This window comes from Hyla sarda, chromosome 1 (genome assembly GCF_029499605.1).
Source record: "Hyla sarda isolate aHylSar1 chromosome 1, aHylSar1.hap1, whole genome shotgun sequence".
In the NCBI taxonomy this organism is placed as follows: domain Eukaryota; kingdom Metazoa; phylum Chordata; class Amphibia; order Anura; family Hylidae; genus Hyla; species Hyla sarda.
Genome location: NC_079189.1, coordinates 433,554,134 through 433,568,670, shown reverse-complemented (window position 1 = coordinate 433,568,670; position 14,537 = coordinate 433,554,134). Strand labels below are relative to the sequence as shown.

The 14,537-nt window shown below is 44.1% G+C and overlaps 1 protein-coding gene across 1 annotated transcript in view; it reads right to left on the bottom strand.

Moving 5' to 3' along the window:
* The window catches only part of SLC5A1 (solute carrier family 5 member 1), a 125,957-nt gene extending 111,626 nt beyond the window's left edge, over positions 1 to 14,331 (bottom strand). The window contains exons 1-2 of the mRNA XM_056530789.1: positions 14,040 to 14,331; positions 11,500 to 11,571 (exon numbers count right to left, since the gene is read on the bottom strand). Of these exons, the coding sequence (XP_056386764.1) occupies positions 11,500 to 11,571; positions 14,040 to 14,162 (195 nt within the window). The 5' untranslated portion in view covers positions 14,163 to 14,331. The remainder of the gene's footprint in view (positions 1 to 11,499; positions 11,572 to 14,039) is intronic.
* Positions 14,332 to 14,537: the final 206 nt, after the last annotated feature.

Genomic DNA, 14,537 nt, shown 5'->3' with positions numbered 1-14,537 from the left:
CTGAAGGATTTCAGCAGGCATCCAGTTCCAATCTCTGCCCGGCGAGCGGCAGAGATCGGAAATACAACAGGACGTTCTCTAACGTCCTTGGGCATTAAAGCCCAGGTAGTGGGGACGTTAGAGAACGTCCTATGTCCTTAACAGGTTAAAAATGATTTCAGGGACTTAGGCAACATGCTTAAGGAAAGTACCTCCAAGATAATATTTTCTGAAATATTACCTGTACCACAAGCCACACCAGAGAGGCAGCGGGAGATTAGGGAGGTAAACAAGTGGTACAGAAGCTGGTGTAGGAAGGAGGGGTTTGGGTTCATGGAGAACTGGGCCGACTTCTCTATCGGATACTGGCTCTACCATAGAGATGGGCTGCACCTAAATGGAAAGGGTGCAGCTGTGCTTGGGGAGAAGATGGCCAGAAGGGTGAAGGAGTGTTTAAACTAGGGACTGGTGGGGGGGGGGGGGCTACAACATAGACGGGGAAGATAGTGTAGATAGAGAGGTGGGACTTATTAATGTACTTGGGGGTGGAGCAGAGGGATGGGTTCAAATAATTAATAGGGATAGGCTTCATAGGAAAAAAAAACATACACCTTTGAATTGCATGTTGACTAATGCCAGAAGTCTGACCAATAAAACTAACAGATTGGAGTTGATAATATCTGAGGAGACATATTGGGTATAACAGAGACATGGTTGGACGATAGCTATGAATGGCCAGTCAACATACAGGGTTATAGTATATTCAGGAAGGATTGGACAAAATGGAAAGGGGGAGGAGTTTGTCTTTATGTAAAGTCCAGTCTGAAGGCCACACTGCGGCAGGATATACGGGAGGGAAATGATAATGTGGAGTCATTATGGGATCGCCAGCCGCAGACGGACGTATCATGCCTATGGCATTCTGATATGGGGTAACTACACATGGATAATGGCTGGACATCTTTTGGACAATACTGTGGTTATGTGGACATCATAGAGGTTGCTTTTTTACCTAGGTGGTATTATTATCTGAATTCTTTATCTAAAAATTTGGAGGGTCATATAGGATCCTGGTGATTGGACAATTGTGGTCTGGAGCTATCTGTAGTAAAGAAGCAACTATTTTCAGGTCTTTATTCCAGGGGGCCATCTGTTAAGCCTTTCTCTCTCTTTTTGTGGAGGAGCCCTTATCTTAGAGTCCTCACTCTATCAGTGACCTCGTTTTTTGCTATCCAACTACCTAGAGGTCGCTACATCAGTCGGAGGATATTTAAATGAAGCCACAAATAAGCCTTGCTATCGTCTGTCTGCATTCATGTGCTTTGTACTGTATATATGTTTGCTTTGATGTATTATAAATATGTATAGTTCTAATTGTCCTCCCATCTTCTGTGCATTAAGTTGTGCCTTTGTCCATGTGTTGCACGCTATCTATATATATATTGTTCCTCCATATCTCTGTGCTTATTAGGTATATATTTGTATACTGTTGTTGTCATCCCCTGATGAACCGTTGTATATCATAAGATACACGGGGAAACGCGTTGGGATATACAGTTGTTCATCATAGGAGAACTTCTTCTTTCTTGTGTATTGATACTAACTATTTATAGTATTGTTATTGGGTTTTTTACGAGGATTTAATAAAATTGTGAATTTTTAGCTACATGGTTTAGTGTTATTCTGGTAGAAAATAGCTATAGGACACCATTGTGTCCAACTGTCAGTGATATTGGAGTCATTATGGGTAGAATTATATGGAGATTAAAATTTAAAAAAAAATTCTGATAGGGATTTGCTATAAGCCACCAAACATAATGGAAGAGGAAGAAGATCAATTAATGAGGCAAATAAACAAGGCAGCAAATCAAAATGAAGTGATAATAATGGGGGACTCTAACTATCCTGATATAAACTGGGAGACTGAGACCTGTGAATCTCATAAAGGAAACAGGTTTCTGACTATAGCTAAAGACAATTATCTGTCCCAAATGGTGCAGGGCCCGACCAGAGGGGGCGCCCTACTAGACTTAATATTAACCAACAGACCTGACAGAGTAACTAATGTGCAAGTAGAAGGACACCTAGGAAATTGTGATCATAATATAATACACTATAACTTGTCCTACAATAAGAGAATCTCTTAAGGGGCCACAAGAACAATGAACTTAAAGGGGTACTCTGGTGGTCAACGTGTTTTTCCATTTTTTTACTTACCCTATTTGTTTTGTTTAATTTCTATTCTTGTTGTTTAGGCTACTCTATTTCCGTTCTTTGTTGTCTTCACACATAGAAATCATCCCCAGTATGAGATTTATTCCCCAGGCCCTGAAGTCTATACATCCCCAGCATTTGCACTTTGTCATCCTCCCGTTCAGTGAACACAGAGCTCAGGGAGGAGATGTACATCCTCTCTCTTATCTTTTCTGTCTTCTTTCTCCAGTGCAGACCTGCATCCTCTGAAGACAGAGCGGGGGGAGGATAGATGAGGAACCCTGTATGTCCTCTCTCCCCCTGCTCTGGCTTCTTTCTCTCATGCAGACGTGCGTCCTCCGGGAGAGGGAGATGAGGGGGGCGTGGCTTATTTCTCTCATGCAGACCTGCATCCTCCGGGCTCTGACTTCGCTCCCCCCAGCTCTAACTTCGGAAACCTTACATATTCATAAGCTGGGCTGAAAGAAGCCGCCCAGTCACGGAAACAAAGAACAGAGAAAAAAACAAAAGCCCTGACATGTTGTCCACAGCCTAATCCTAACATGGCAGATGCCGGGGACGACAGTGTCACGATTCGGCTGGCAGGAGGTGGATCCTCTGTGCCAGAGAGGGATTGGCGTGGACCGTGCTAGTGGACCGGTTCTAAGTTGCTACTGGTATTCACCAGAGCCCGCCGCAAAGCGGGATGGTCTTGCAGCGGCGGTAGCAACCAGGTCGTATCCACTAGCAACGGCTCAACCTCTCTGACTGCTGAAGATAGGCGCGGTACAAGGGAGTAGACAAGAGCAAGGTCGGACGTAGCAGAAGGTCGGGGCAGGCAGCAAGGTTCGTAGTCAATGGTGATAGCAGATGGTCAAGAACACAGTAGAGGTAACACAGAGTAGCTTTCTCAAGGCACAAGGCAACAAGATCCGGCAAGGGAGTGCAGGGGAAGTGAGGTATAAGTAGGGAGTGCACAGGTGGAAACTAATCAGGAAGATTGGGCCAGGCACCATCATTGGTGCACTGGCCCTTTAAATCTCAGAGAGCTGGCGCGCGCGCGCCCTAGAGAGCGGAGCCGCGCGCGCCAGAGCATGACAGCCGGGGAGCGGGACAGGTAAGAGACTTGGGATGCGATTCGCGAGCGGGCGCGTCCCGCTATGCGAATCGCATCCCCGCCAGCAATGTCAGTGCAGCGCTCCCGGTCAGCGGGTCTGACCGGGGCGCTGCAGGGAGAGAAACGCCGCGAACGCTTCGGGGAGGAGCAGGGACCCGGAGCGCTCAGCGTAACAGTACCCCCCCCCCCTTAGGTCTCCCCCTTTTTTTGTCGGGATGTCGCTCCACCTGGGACGAGGACATTGGGAGCGATTGTAGAGTCTCCTTCTGGGGGACAGTGAAGTCCTGGGCAGACCGGTCAGAAGGAGTGGGAATGGGGAGGGAGGGCAGAGGGTGAGGCTTGGCACAGGCCTTGGGGAGACCAGGCACAGGAGGGGACACTGAGGCCCGACAGACGGGGCTGGGAGCAGACATGAGGCATTTCTTGCGGCAAGCAGGACCCCAATTCTTGATTTCCCCGGTGGTCCAGTCAAGGGTGGGAGAATGGTGCTTGAGCCATGGCAGACCGAGAAGGACTTCAGATGTGCAGCCGGGCAGAACCAAGAATTCAATCTTTTCGAGATGTGGTCCAATGTTCATAAGCAGAGGCACTGTGCGATAACGCACAGTGCAGTTCAACTTGACTCCGTTGACTGAAGCAATGTAGAGCGGCTTGATGAGACGGGTTACCGGGATGCAGTACCTATCAAGCAAAGAGGCTGGAATAAAATTTCCAGAGGAACCAGAGTCCAAGACGGCCACGGCAGAGAAGGAGGAGTCGGCAGAAGGAGAAATCCGTACGGGCACAGTGAGACATGGAGAAGCAGACTCCGTACCCAGAGACGCCAGGCCCACATGAGCAGGTTGCGTGCGTGCATTTTCCAGACGAGGAGGACGAATCGGGCAATCCACCAAGAAATGTTCGGTACTAGCGCAGTACAGACATAGATTCCTATCCCTACGGCGAGACCTCTCTTCAATAGTCAGGCGAGACCGATCTACTTGCATAGGCTCCTCGGCGGGAGGCACAGGGGTAGATTGCAAGGGATACCGTGAGAGAGGTGCCCAGGGATTAAGGTCTTTTTCCTGGCGGAGTTCCTGGTGTCTTTCCGAAAAACGCATGTCAATGCGGGTGGCCAAATGGATAAGTTCATGCAGATTGGCAGGAATCTCTCGTGCGGCCAGCACATCTTTGATGTTACTGGATAGGCCTTTTTTAAAGGTCGCGCAGAGAGCCTCGTTGTTCCAAGATAATTCGGAAGCGAGAGTACGAAATCGGATGGCGTACTCGCCTACTGAAGAATTACCCTGGACCAGGTTCAGCAGGGCAGTCTCGGCAGAAGAAGCTCGGGCTGGTTCCTCGAAGACACTGCGAACCTCAGAGAAGAAGGAGTGTACAGTGGCGGTGACAGGGTCATCGCAGTCCCAGAGCGGTGTGGCCCAAGCCAAAGCCTTTCCAGACAGGAGACTAACCACGAAAGCCACCTTCGACCGTTCAGTAGGAAATTGGTCCGACAACATCTCCAAATGTAGGGAACATTGTGACAGGAAACCTCGGCAGAGTCTAGAGTCCCCATCAAATTTATCCGGCAGGGACAAGCGGAGGTTAGGAGCGGCCACTCGCTGCGGAAGAGGTGCAGGAGCCGGCGGAGGAGATGGTTGTTGCTGCTGTAGCTGTGACTGAAATTGCTGTAGCTGTGACTGAAGCTGCTGTAGCTGCGACTGAAGTTGCTGTGTCATGGTGGTCAAGTACGACAGCTGGTGATCTTGTTGGGCGATCTGTCGGGCTTGCTGGGCGACCAGCGTAGTGAGGTCAGAGACAACTGGCAGGGGAACCTCAGCGGGATCCATGGCCGGATCTACTGTCACGATTCGGCTGGCAGGAGGTGGATCCTCTGTGCCAGAGAGGGATTGGCGTGGACCGTGCTAGTGGACCGGTTCTAAGTTGCTACTGGTATTCACCAGAGCCCGCCGCAAAGCGGGATGGTCTTGCAGCGGCGGTAGCAACCAGGTCGTATCCACTAGCAACGGCTCAACCTCTCTGACTGCTGAAGATAGGCGCGGTACAAGGGAGTAGACAAGAGCAAGGTCGGACGTAGCAGAAGGTCGGGGCAGGCAGCAAGGTTCGTAGTCAATGGTGATAGCAGATGGTCAAGAACACAGTAGAGGTAACACAGAGTAGCTTTCTCAAGGCACAAGGCAACAAGATCCGGCAAGGGAGTGCAGGGGAAGTGAGGTATAAGTAGGGAGTGCACAGGTGGAAACTAATCAGGAAGATTGGGCCAGGCACCATCATTGGTGCACTGGCCCTTTAAATCTCAGAGAGCTGGCGCGCGCGCGCCCTAGAGAGCGGAGCCGCGCGCGCCAGAGCATGACAGCCGGGGAGCGGGACAGGTAAGAGACTTGGGATGCGATTCGCGAGCGGGCGCATCCCGCTATGCGAATCGCATCCCCGCCAGCAATGTCAGTGCAGCGCTCCCGGTCAGCGGGTCTGACCGGGGCGCTGCAGGGAGAGAAACGCCGCGAGCGCTTCGGGGAGGAGCAGGGACCCGGAGCGCTCAGCGTAACAGACTGTAAGAGATCCAACGCTGAACTACAGAACTTCCTGGCCCACAAACAGGTAAGAAAAAAAGACACATGCTACACAAACATATAACACATGTCAATTGCAAAAAAACATGAACATTAAAAAGATGCAATATAGCAAAAAATATTAACCACCAGAGTACCCCTTTAACAATATAAATTGGGAGAATGTCCTGAAAAACAAGAATACTGACATTAAATGGGAGACTTTTAAAAATATCTTAAATTCTCACTGTAAGATGTATATACCTTATGGGAATAAAAGGGTCAGGAATAGAAGAAAACCAATGTGGATGAATAAAAATGTTAAGGGGCAATAAATGACAAAAATAAAGCATTTAAACTATTAAAACAGGACAGCAGTGAAGAAGCATTAAAAAGCTATAGAGAAAAATGGGAAATATGTAAAAAAAACAGATAAAAGCCGCAAAAATAGAGACAGAAAGACTTGTTGCCAAAGAGAGTAAAACTAACCCCAAAATGTTCTTTAACTATATAAATAGCAAAAAGGTTAAAAATGAAAGTGTAGGCCCTTTAAAAAATGATGAGGAAGGAAGTATAGGTGGGAATCAGGAAAAAGCAACTATATTAAAAACATTCTTCTCCACTGTATTCATATAGGAAAATAAAATGCCAGGTGAAATACAGCGAGATATGGTAAACTCCCCAGGACAGGTCATCTGTCTAACCCAGGAAGAAGTACAGTGCCGCCTACAAAAAAAAAAAAAAAATAGACAAATCACCAAGTCCAGATGGCCTTCACCCCCGTGTTCTAAAATAATTAAGTAATGTAATAGACAGACCCCTATTTTAAATTTTCAAGGACTCTATAGTGACAAGGACTGTTCCCCAGGATTGGCGCATTGCAAATGTGGTGCCAGTACACAAAAAGCGACCCCGGAAATTATAGGCCTGTTAGTTTAACCCCTTAAGGATGCAGGGTTTTTCCGTTTTTGCCTTTTCATTTTTTTCCTCATCACCATCTAAAAATCATAACGCTTTCAATTGTGCACATAAAATTCCATATGATGGCTTATTTTTTGCGCCACCAATTCTACTTTGCAGTGACATTAGTCATTTTACATAAAAATTCATTGTGCGATAAAATTGAAGAAAAAATTTCATTTTGTAACTTTTTGGGCTTCCGTTTCTATGCAGTGCATTTTTTGGTAAAAATAACACCTTTATCTTTATTTTGTAGGTCCATATGGTTAAAATGATACTTATACAGGTTGGATATTGTCGTACTTCAGAAAAAAAATCATAACTTCATGCAGGAAAATTTATATGTTAAAAATTCTCATCTTCTAACCCCTATAACTTTTTTATTTTTCCGAGTACCGGCCGGTATGAGGATTAATTTTTTGCACCGTGATCTGAAGTTTTTATTGGTACTATATTTGTATTGATCGGACTTTTTGATTGCTTTTTATTCATTTTTTCATGATATAAAAAGTGACCAAAAATATGCTATTTTGGACTTTGGAATTTTTTTGCGCGTACACCATTGACCGTGTGATTTAATTAAGGATATATTTTTATAGTTCGGACATTTCCGCACGCGGCGATACCACATATGTTTATTTTTATTTACACAGATTTTTTATGGGAAAAGGGAGGTGATTCAAACTTTTATTAGGGAAGGGGTTAAATGACCTTTTTTTCCACTTTTTTTTTGCAGTGCTATAGCTCCCACACGTTGCATAGCTTTGCGTGGATCAGCGAGATATGGGCTTGATTGCTCAAGCCTATAGCTCAGGCTTGGAGCAATCAAACCCTGATCGGACGCAGCGGAGACAGGTAAGGGGACCTCCGCTCGTGTCCTAGCTGATTGGGACATCGCGATTTTATCAGCCCGACTGAGCTGCCGGGAAGCGTTTACTTTCACTTTCAGATCGCCGCGTCTGAAGGGTTAATAGCGCATGGCACAGACCGTTGTGCCACGCGCTAATTAACCCTTCAGGTTCGGCGATCAGGGTCCCGGCTATGAACAGCAGCCGGGACCGACCCGGTGTGATGCGGGGTCATGGTGTGATGCAGGGTCACGGTGTTTAAACACTGGGACCGGGCATAGGGCGTACAGGTATGCCCTACATCCTTAAGAGGTTAACCTCCGTTGAATGCAAATTGTTTGAAGGTTTCCTAAGGGATGCTATTTTGGAGTATCTTGATAAAGATAAATGTATGACTCCATATCAGCATGGCTTTATGAGGGATCGGTCCTGTCAAACTAACCTGATCAGCTTTTATGAGGAGGTGAGCTCCAGACTGGACCAGGGACAATCTCTAGATGTGGTATATCTGGATTTTTTTACAAAGCATTTGATACAGTGCCACATAAATGGTTAGTGTATAAAATGACAAGGATTGGGCTGGGGGAGAATGTGTGCAAGTGGGTAAGTAGCTGGCTCAGTTATAGGAAACAGAGGGTGGTTATAAAAGCAACACATGTTTTGCTATACACATGTTTATTCCCTTTGTGTGTATTGGAACTAAACCAAAAAAGGGAGTAAAGAAAGCAAATTGGACATAATGACAAATTTATTGGCACCCTTTCAAAATTGTGGATAAATAAGATTGTTTCAAGCATGTGATGCTCCTTTAAATTCGCCTGGAGCAAGTAACAGGTGTGGGCAATATAAAAAATCACACCTTAAAGCCGATGAAAAGGAGAGGAATTCACTCAGTCTTTGCATTGTGTGTCTGTGTGTGCCACACAAAAGCATGGACAACAGAAAGAGGAGAAGAGAAAACCCATGGCACTGTAGCTAATCTCCCTGGGCATGGACGGAAGAGAAAAAATTAAAAAGGTGTCAATGCAGGATAGTCTGGATGGTGGATAAGCAGCCCCAAACAAGTTCCAAAGATATTCAAGCTGTCCTGCAGGCTCAGGGAGCATCAGTGTCAGCCCGAACTATCCGTTGACATTCAAATGAAATTAAACGCTATGGCAGGAGACCCAGGAGGACCCCACTGCTGACACAGAGACATAAAAAAGCATGACTACATTTTGCAAAAATGGATTTGAGTAAGCCAAAATCCTTCTGGGAAAACATCTTGTGGACAGATTAGACCAAGATAGAGCTTTTTGGTATAGCACATTATTCTACTGTTTACCGAAAACGGAATGAGGCCTACAAAGAAAAGAACACAGTACCTACAGTGAAATATGGTGGAGGTTCAATGATGTTTTGGGGTTGTTTTGCTGCCTCTGGCACTGGGTGCCTTGAATGTGTACAAGGCATCAAGAAATCTGAGGATTACCAATGGATTTTGGGTCGCACTGTACAGCCCAGTGTCAGAAAGCTGGGTTTGCGTCCGAGATCTTCAGTCTTTCAGCAGGAAATGACCCCAGAAATGGATGGTAACAAAGTGCTGGAGAGTTCTGAATTGGTCAGCGATGAGTCCAGATTTTAATCCCATTGAACACCTGTGGAGAGATCTTAAAATTGCTGTTGGGAAAAGGCACCCTTCCAATAAGAGAGACCTGGAGCAGTTTGTAAAGGAAGAGTGGTCCAACATTCTGGCTGAGAGGTGTAAGAAGCTTATTGAGGTTTTAGAAATCAACTGATTTCAGTTATTTTTTCCAAAGGGTGTGCAGCCAAATATTATGTTAAGGGCCCTAATAATTTTGTCCAGACCATTTTTGGAGTTTGGTGTGACATTATGTCCAATTTGCTTTTTTTCCTCCCTTTTTTGGTTTAGTTCCAATACACACAAAGGGAATAAACATTTGTATATCAAAACATGTGTTACTTCAATCCTTTTCTGTGAGAAATACTTCATTTTCTTGAAAATTTCAGGGGTGCCAACATTTACGGCCATGACTGTAGAATACTGTGTACAGTACTGGGCACTAGTATACAAGAAAGATATAGTTGAGTTGGAGAGGGTTCAAAGACGGTCAACCAGATTAATAAAAGGGATGGGAGAAAGATTATCAGAAGATTACCCAGAAAGATTATCAGAATTAGGGTTATTTAGTTTAAAAGAAAGAAGGTTTAGGGGCGACCTAATAACTATGTATAAATATATCAGTGGACAGTACAGAGATCTCTCCCATGATCTCTTTATACCCAGGATTGTATCTATAACAAGGAGACATCCTCTACATTTAGAGGAAAGAAGATTACTACACCAGCACAGACAGGTGTTCTTTACTGTAAGAGCAGTGGGACTATGGAACTCTCTCCCGGAGGAGGTGGTCATGGTGAACTCTGTAAAAGAGTTCAAAAGAGGCCTGAATGCATTTTTGGAGAGTAATAACATTATAGGTTATGGATACTAGATTCATAGGGACAGAGCGTTGATCCAAGGATTTATTCTGATTGCCATATTGGAGTAGGGAAGGAATTTTTACCTCTAGTAAGAGGGTTTTTTGCCTTCCTCTGGATCAACTCAGTAGGGACTCATTAGGGTTATAGGTTGAACTTGATGGACTCTGGTCTTTTTTCAACCTTATGAACTATGTTACTATGTTACCCACACTAAACCCAACATACTGGGTGATAGTTTGGGTGAACTGGCTGACAGTTTTCCTTTAAGATGATGGGAGACGATGGAACATGGTTCCCACTGAAGTCTGATTATTCTGGGACTCATCTGTACAGGACACTACTGTGGTTATTTTACTGGCACATTACCTATTTTTCCACATGCCTGGTTGCTATAAGAGTTATGTTGGCAATATGGTGGTACACAAGGCTCTGTTGATTGATTAGAGATGATCTGGTTTTATTAAGCAAAGAATAAAAAGTTGTAGTTAGGCTAATAACTCTAGGTACTTTTACCCGTGCTGTTTGAGCAAATAAGTGTTCTGAGGTAGCCAGCGTTCTGATGCCAAACAAGCAAATGCTCATTTATCAGCTGTCCACATCTTTAGAGCAGCCCCACTATTTAAAGGAGTGGCCATCTTTAATTATCTCTCTTGGATTTTACCATCTAACCTGAGAAAAAGTCTTTGCTGAGGCAGCAAGCACCAGAGGCCTTAGAGACAAGTGTTCAGCATTTGGAGGCCACAAAGCTACAAGTCTCTCCAGTAAGTCTACAAGTCTATGTCTGCTGTCATTACAAATAGTCAAGTCCTGCACATAGTCAAGTCAAGTCTAAGTACAAGTCAAAGTCAAGTTTATTACAAGTATTGGTCCAGCAAGCTCCGAGGTCCTCTGGGTACTGGCCACCTCTCTGGGAATTCTGGTCTTAGCTGTGAAGATATTTACACCTGTCTTCTACTCAGTAAAGCCTCCCTTTACCCATAACTGGTTGTGGTCTCTTTATTCACTACTAGCCCGTGGGATAGCGGAGAATCCGGGCGTGTGGTGTTCCGGAACCCGAAAACCACACTAGCGTCACAAAGACATAGGGGTTAATACCATCTGACCCCCGGGGGTTAATAACATCTGATCCCACCACTCTCACTGCAACACCGTGGTCCCACCATATACACCGGTGGTTACCACAAATGGGCTACACGAATGATCTAACTTAACAATTGATTGAGCCTTGTGAAGGCTCTGTAAACAAGCACCGATCAGTCAAATTTGCACTTATTCTCTGCCTCATGCCAGGCCCTTCGGTTATGGTGCTACATTATGTTTAATGTCCCTTCTCTCTTTTTTTAGGTCCCTTATTCTTAACAACACTTACCGGCCACCACACCATACTACGCCCAGCCAGAAAGAAACCTCCAACTGTACCACGGCTTGTCCTTACCATAGCCTGAAACACAAAACACGATAAGAAGATAAAATATGTGAACAGGTCTAAATGTTACAGTTATTATCTCTTTAATCTGTGTACACTCATTGAAAAAACTAAAATAATGCACCAAGAAGGAGTTGTTGTAATCAAATTAAATTGCATATGTGTGAATATAATGAGAATGTAATTAACAATATAAGTAAAAAAAAGGATAAGTTTATTGGGAAAAGCTATACAATTGAAAGGAGGCTCTAGCCTTTATGCAAGACAAGATACAGATGAGCATGGAGGAAGACAGGTTCTGTACGGCATCCTGCGGCACACATTTGTACAAAGATTTTGCAGCTGGGCCTATAGATCCTGAGTTCCTGAAGCCTGAGTCTGTAGATCCTGTAGTTAGTTGCTGAACTTGGCATTCTAGCTGGTCCCATAAATGCTCAATTGGTAATTAAATCTGGTGACCAGACAAGCCAAAGAAGTGCTGCAATGTGGCAGAGACATTCCTGGGAAATCAATTCAATCAATATCGTGCTGAAAGATGCCATTTGCAAGCTTTGCCATGAGAATGTCCCTCGTATCACTACTAAGGGTGACCAACTGTGATATGAGATGGTTCCCCATATCTCCAGTAGTTGGGGGCAGCGTCTCACTCCACATCAAAGGCAGGATTGAAGACCTTGAACCTGAGGGTTGTTGGTTCCAAAACAGAAGCTGGATTTGTCACTAAAGACAATACAGTTCCAGTCTGTAGCAGTCCAGGTTTCTCGTTCATGACACGACTACAACCAAAGACAAAGCTAGTTGGCTGTCAATGAGAGGGCACATAATGGGCTCAGAGGGGGAGATTTATCAAAACCTGAGGAGAGTTTGCCCATAGCAACTAATCAGCATGCTTCTTTGATTTTTCAGAGACCTTGTTAAGAATGTAAGAAGCGATCTGATTGGTTGGGGCTACTTTGCCTCTGCAAAGGTTTTAATAAATTTCCCCCAGTGACAACAAATTTCCTCCTGCTAAGTGGCTTGAAATGGTCCAGGTGTCTGTACAGATAACAAGTAAACTCAGGGAGCATCAAAGGTTCCTCTCTACTGGTGATTTGTCTGGCCTATCCGGAGCCTGTTAACATCTGTGTATGTGCCTTCATGTAATTACCGCTCTCAATACCCCCTAACAGCTTGGCCAGAATGACCTAGATGGAGGGAAGTTTGTTAAAATGACCATCCTGCTTTTCTCAGTCCAATGACCCTCCTCCTCTCAAAGTCTGTCAACTGAGCAAAATGTCTTCAAGTGCATTGCAGAGACATTTCTAGCAGGGAACAGTCCCTCATCAAGAGGTACTCCACCCAAAGGTAAGAGCCTTTTTACAGGGATTGAGTAAAGCATTTTTATCCCATCTTGTCGTAAGACCAAGTGTTTAATCAGACCATACCTGTAATCTCTAATATATCTGTCTGAGACATAGCTGCATGCAGTTTTCCTGCAATCTGACCTTTTTATCTGAGTGCGTTTTTTTTCTGCTGTATATCTTGTCCACAGAATGTAATAGAAATGATGATGAAGGCCAAAATAATCTATAAGCCGCAATTTTTAGACATCTTCAATATAGAGTGGCACCATGCAGCAACATTTTGCCCATACTGTCATATATTAACAACAGTGTGGCAGAGTGCATGAAAGCACAAAATGCAGAAAATGGCATAAATGACACTAAATTTATTAAAATATAGTGCATATGGCATAATAAATGTTGGTGCTACTTAATGTGCACTGTGTCATGTTAGAGACCACTTATACATCTTAATAGCAAACATACAAATAAACAAATATTTTTTAAGAAAGACTGGCAATCCATAAAAATGCCACATTCATTTTAACCATGCCCCTTTTAAAGGACAAAGAAGCCCCCTTTTATTTTAACGAATTCTTTTTTTTTTTTCAACTTTTGCTGAAAAGTAATCTTTTCAAGCTATATCTATTAGATTGACAGAACAAAGTGCATCTAGCAAAAGGGCACACTTTAGATTCTTTAGACCTGATTTACTTTATCAGTTCTTGTAGGACTTAGATCTCTGCAAATCTTATCATTATTAGCTCATTAGACCAGTGTTACGTGTGATAACTCTTCCATTGTTTGCTTTAAATACAGTCATAAAGAAATGGATCTGGCCAATGAGGACTACATTAACTGGACTGTGCTCCAAAACTCCATTTTCTATCTGTATAACCCACATGTGAACAGTCAGGTGCACAGATCCTTTCTTTTTCTACTAGAGAAGTAAGCCCCATTTAGTCGTCAAAGGATTTGTTAAACTACATGATAACATCTTTTTACAGGCTTCATAGAAAATGCCATTAAAACATTCTCATTCTTACTTTACATGTCTTTAAAGTCAGATATTGTTAACATATAAGTTTTTACTAATTTTTCTAAGATATTCATACTAAAATATTATGATCAACACAATTTCTAGGTAAATAATCTACTCACCCATATTCCCACAGCCAGCACTACCACAAAATATACCACAATCACAGAGATATCAGCCGGGTTGTTGATGGGGATGGAATTGCCTTTAGGTGCATCTGTAGTGATACTTGGGACAGTTGACATCTTGCCTCCCTCACTGTGTGACACACAGCCTCTGCCACCAGGTCCACTACCCTTCCTTTAGGTGTGGGGTTAATTATAAACCTATCCCACATTAGTCTTCCCGCCCCTTACCTTGCCATCAATGTATAACCTGCCCCTGATTTACTTCCAAAACCCAGGATACTGATAAGTCTTTCATATCCTCCACAGTTTAGCATTTCTTGATAAGTCGGTGTTGAGGAAAGGAATGTCAAGAATTAGGTAGCAGAAAACAAGTGGGCGTGTGCCAGGTGATGCCAGCTTGGTAGCTGTCACAGGGTAGTTTGTGTCATATTAGCTTCAACAATGTTGTAGAGAGATAGAAATCACATTTTATTTGATCAAGCACTTGCCTAC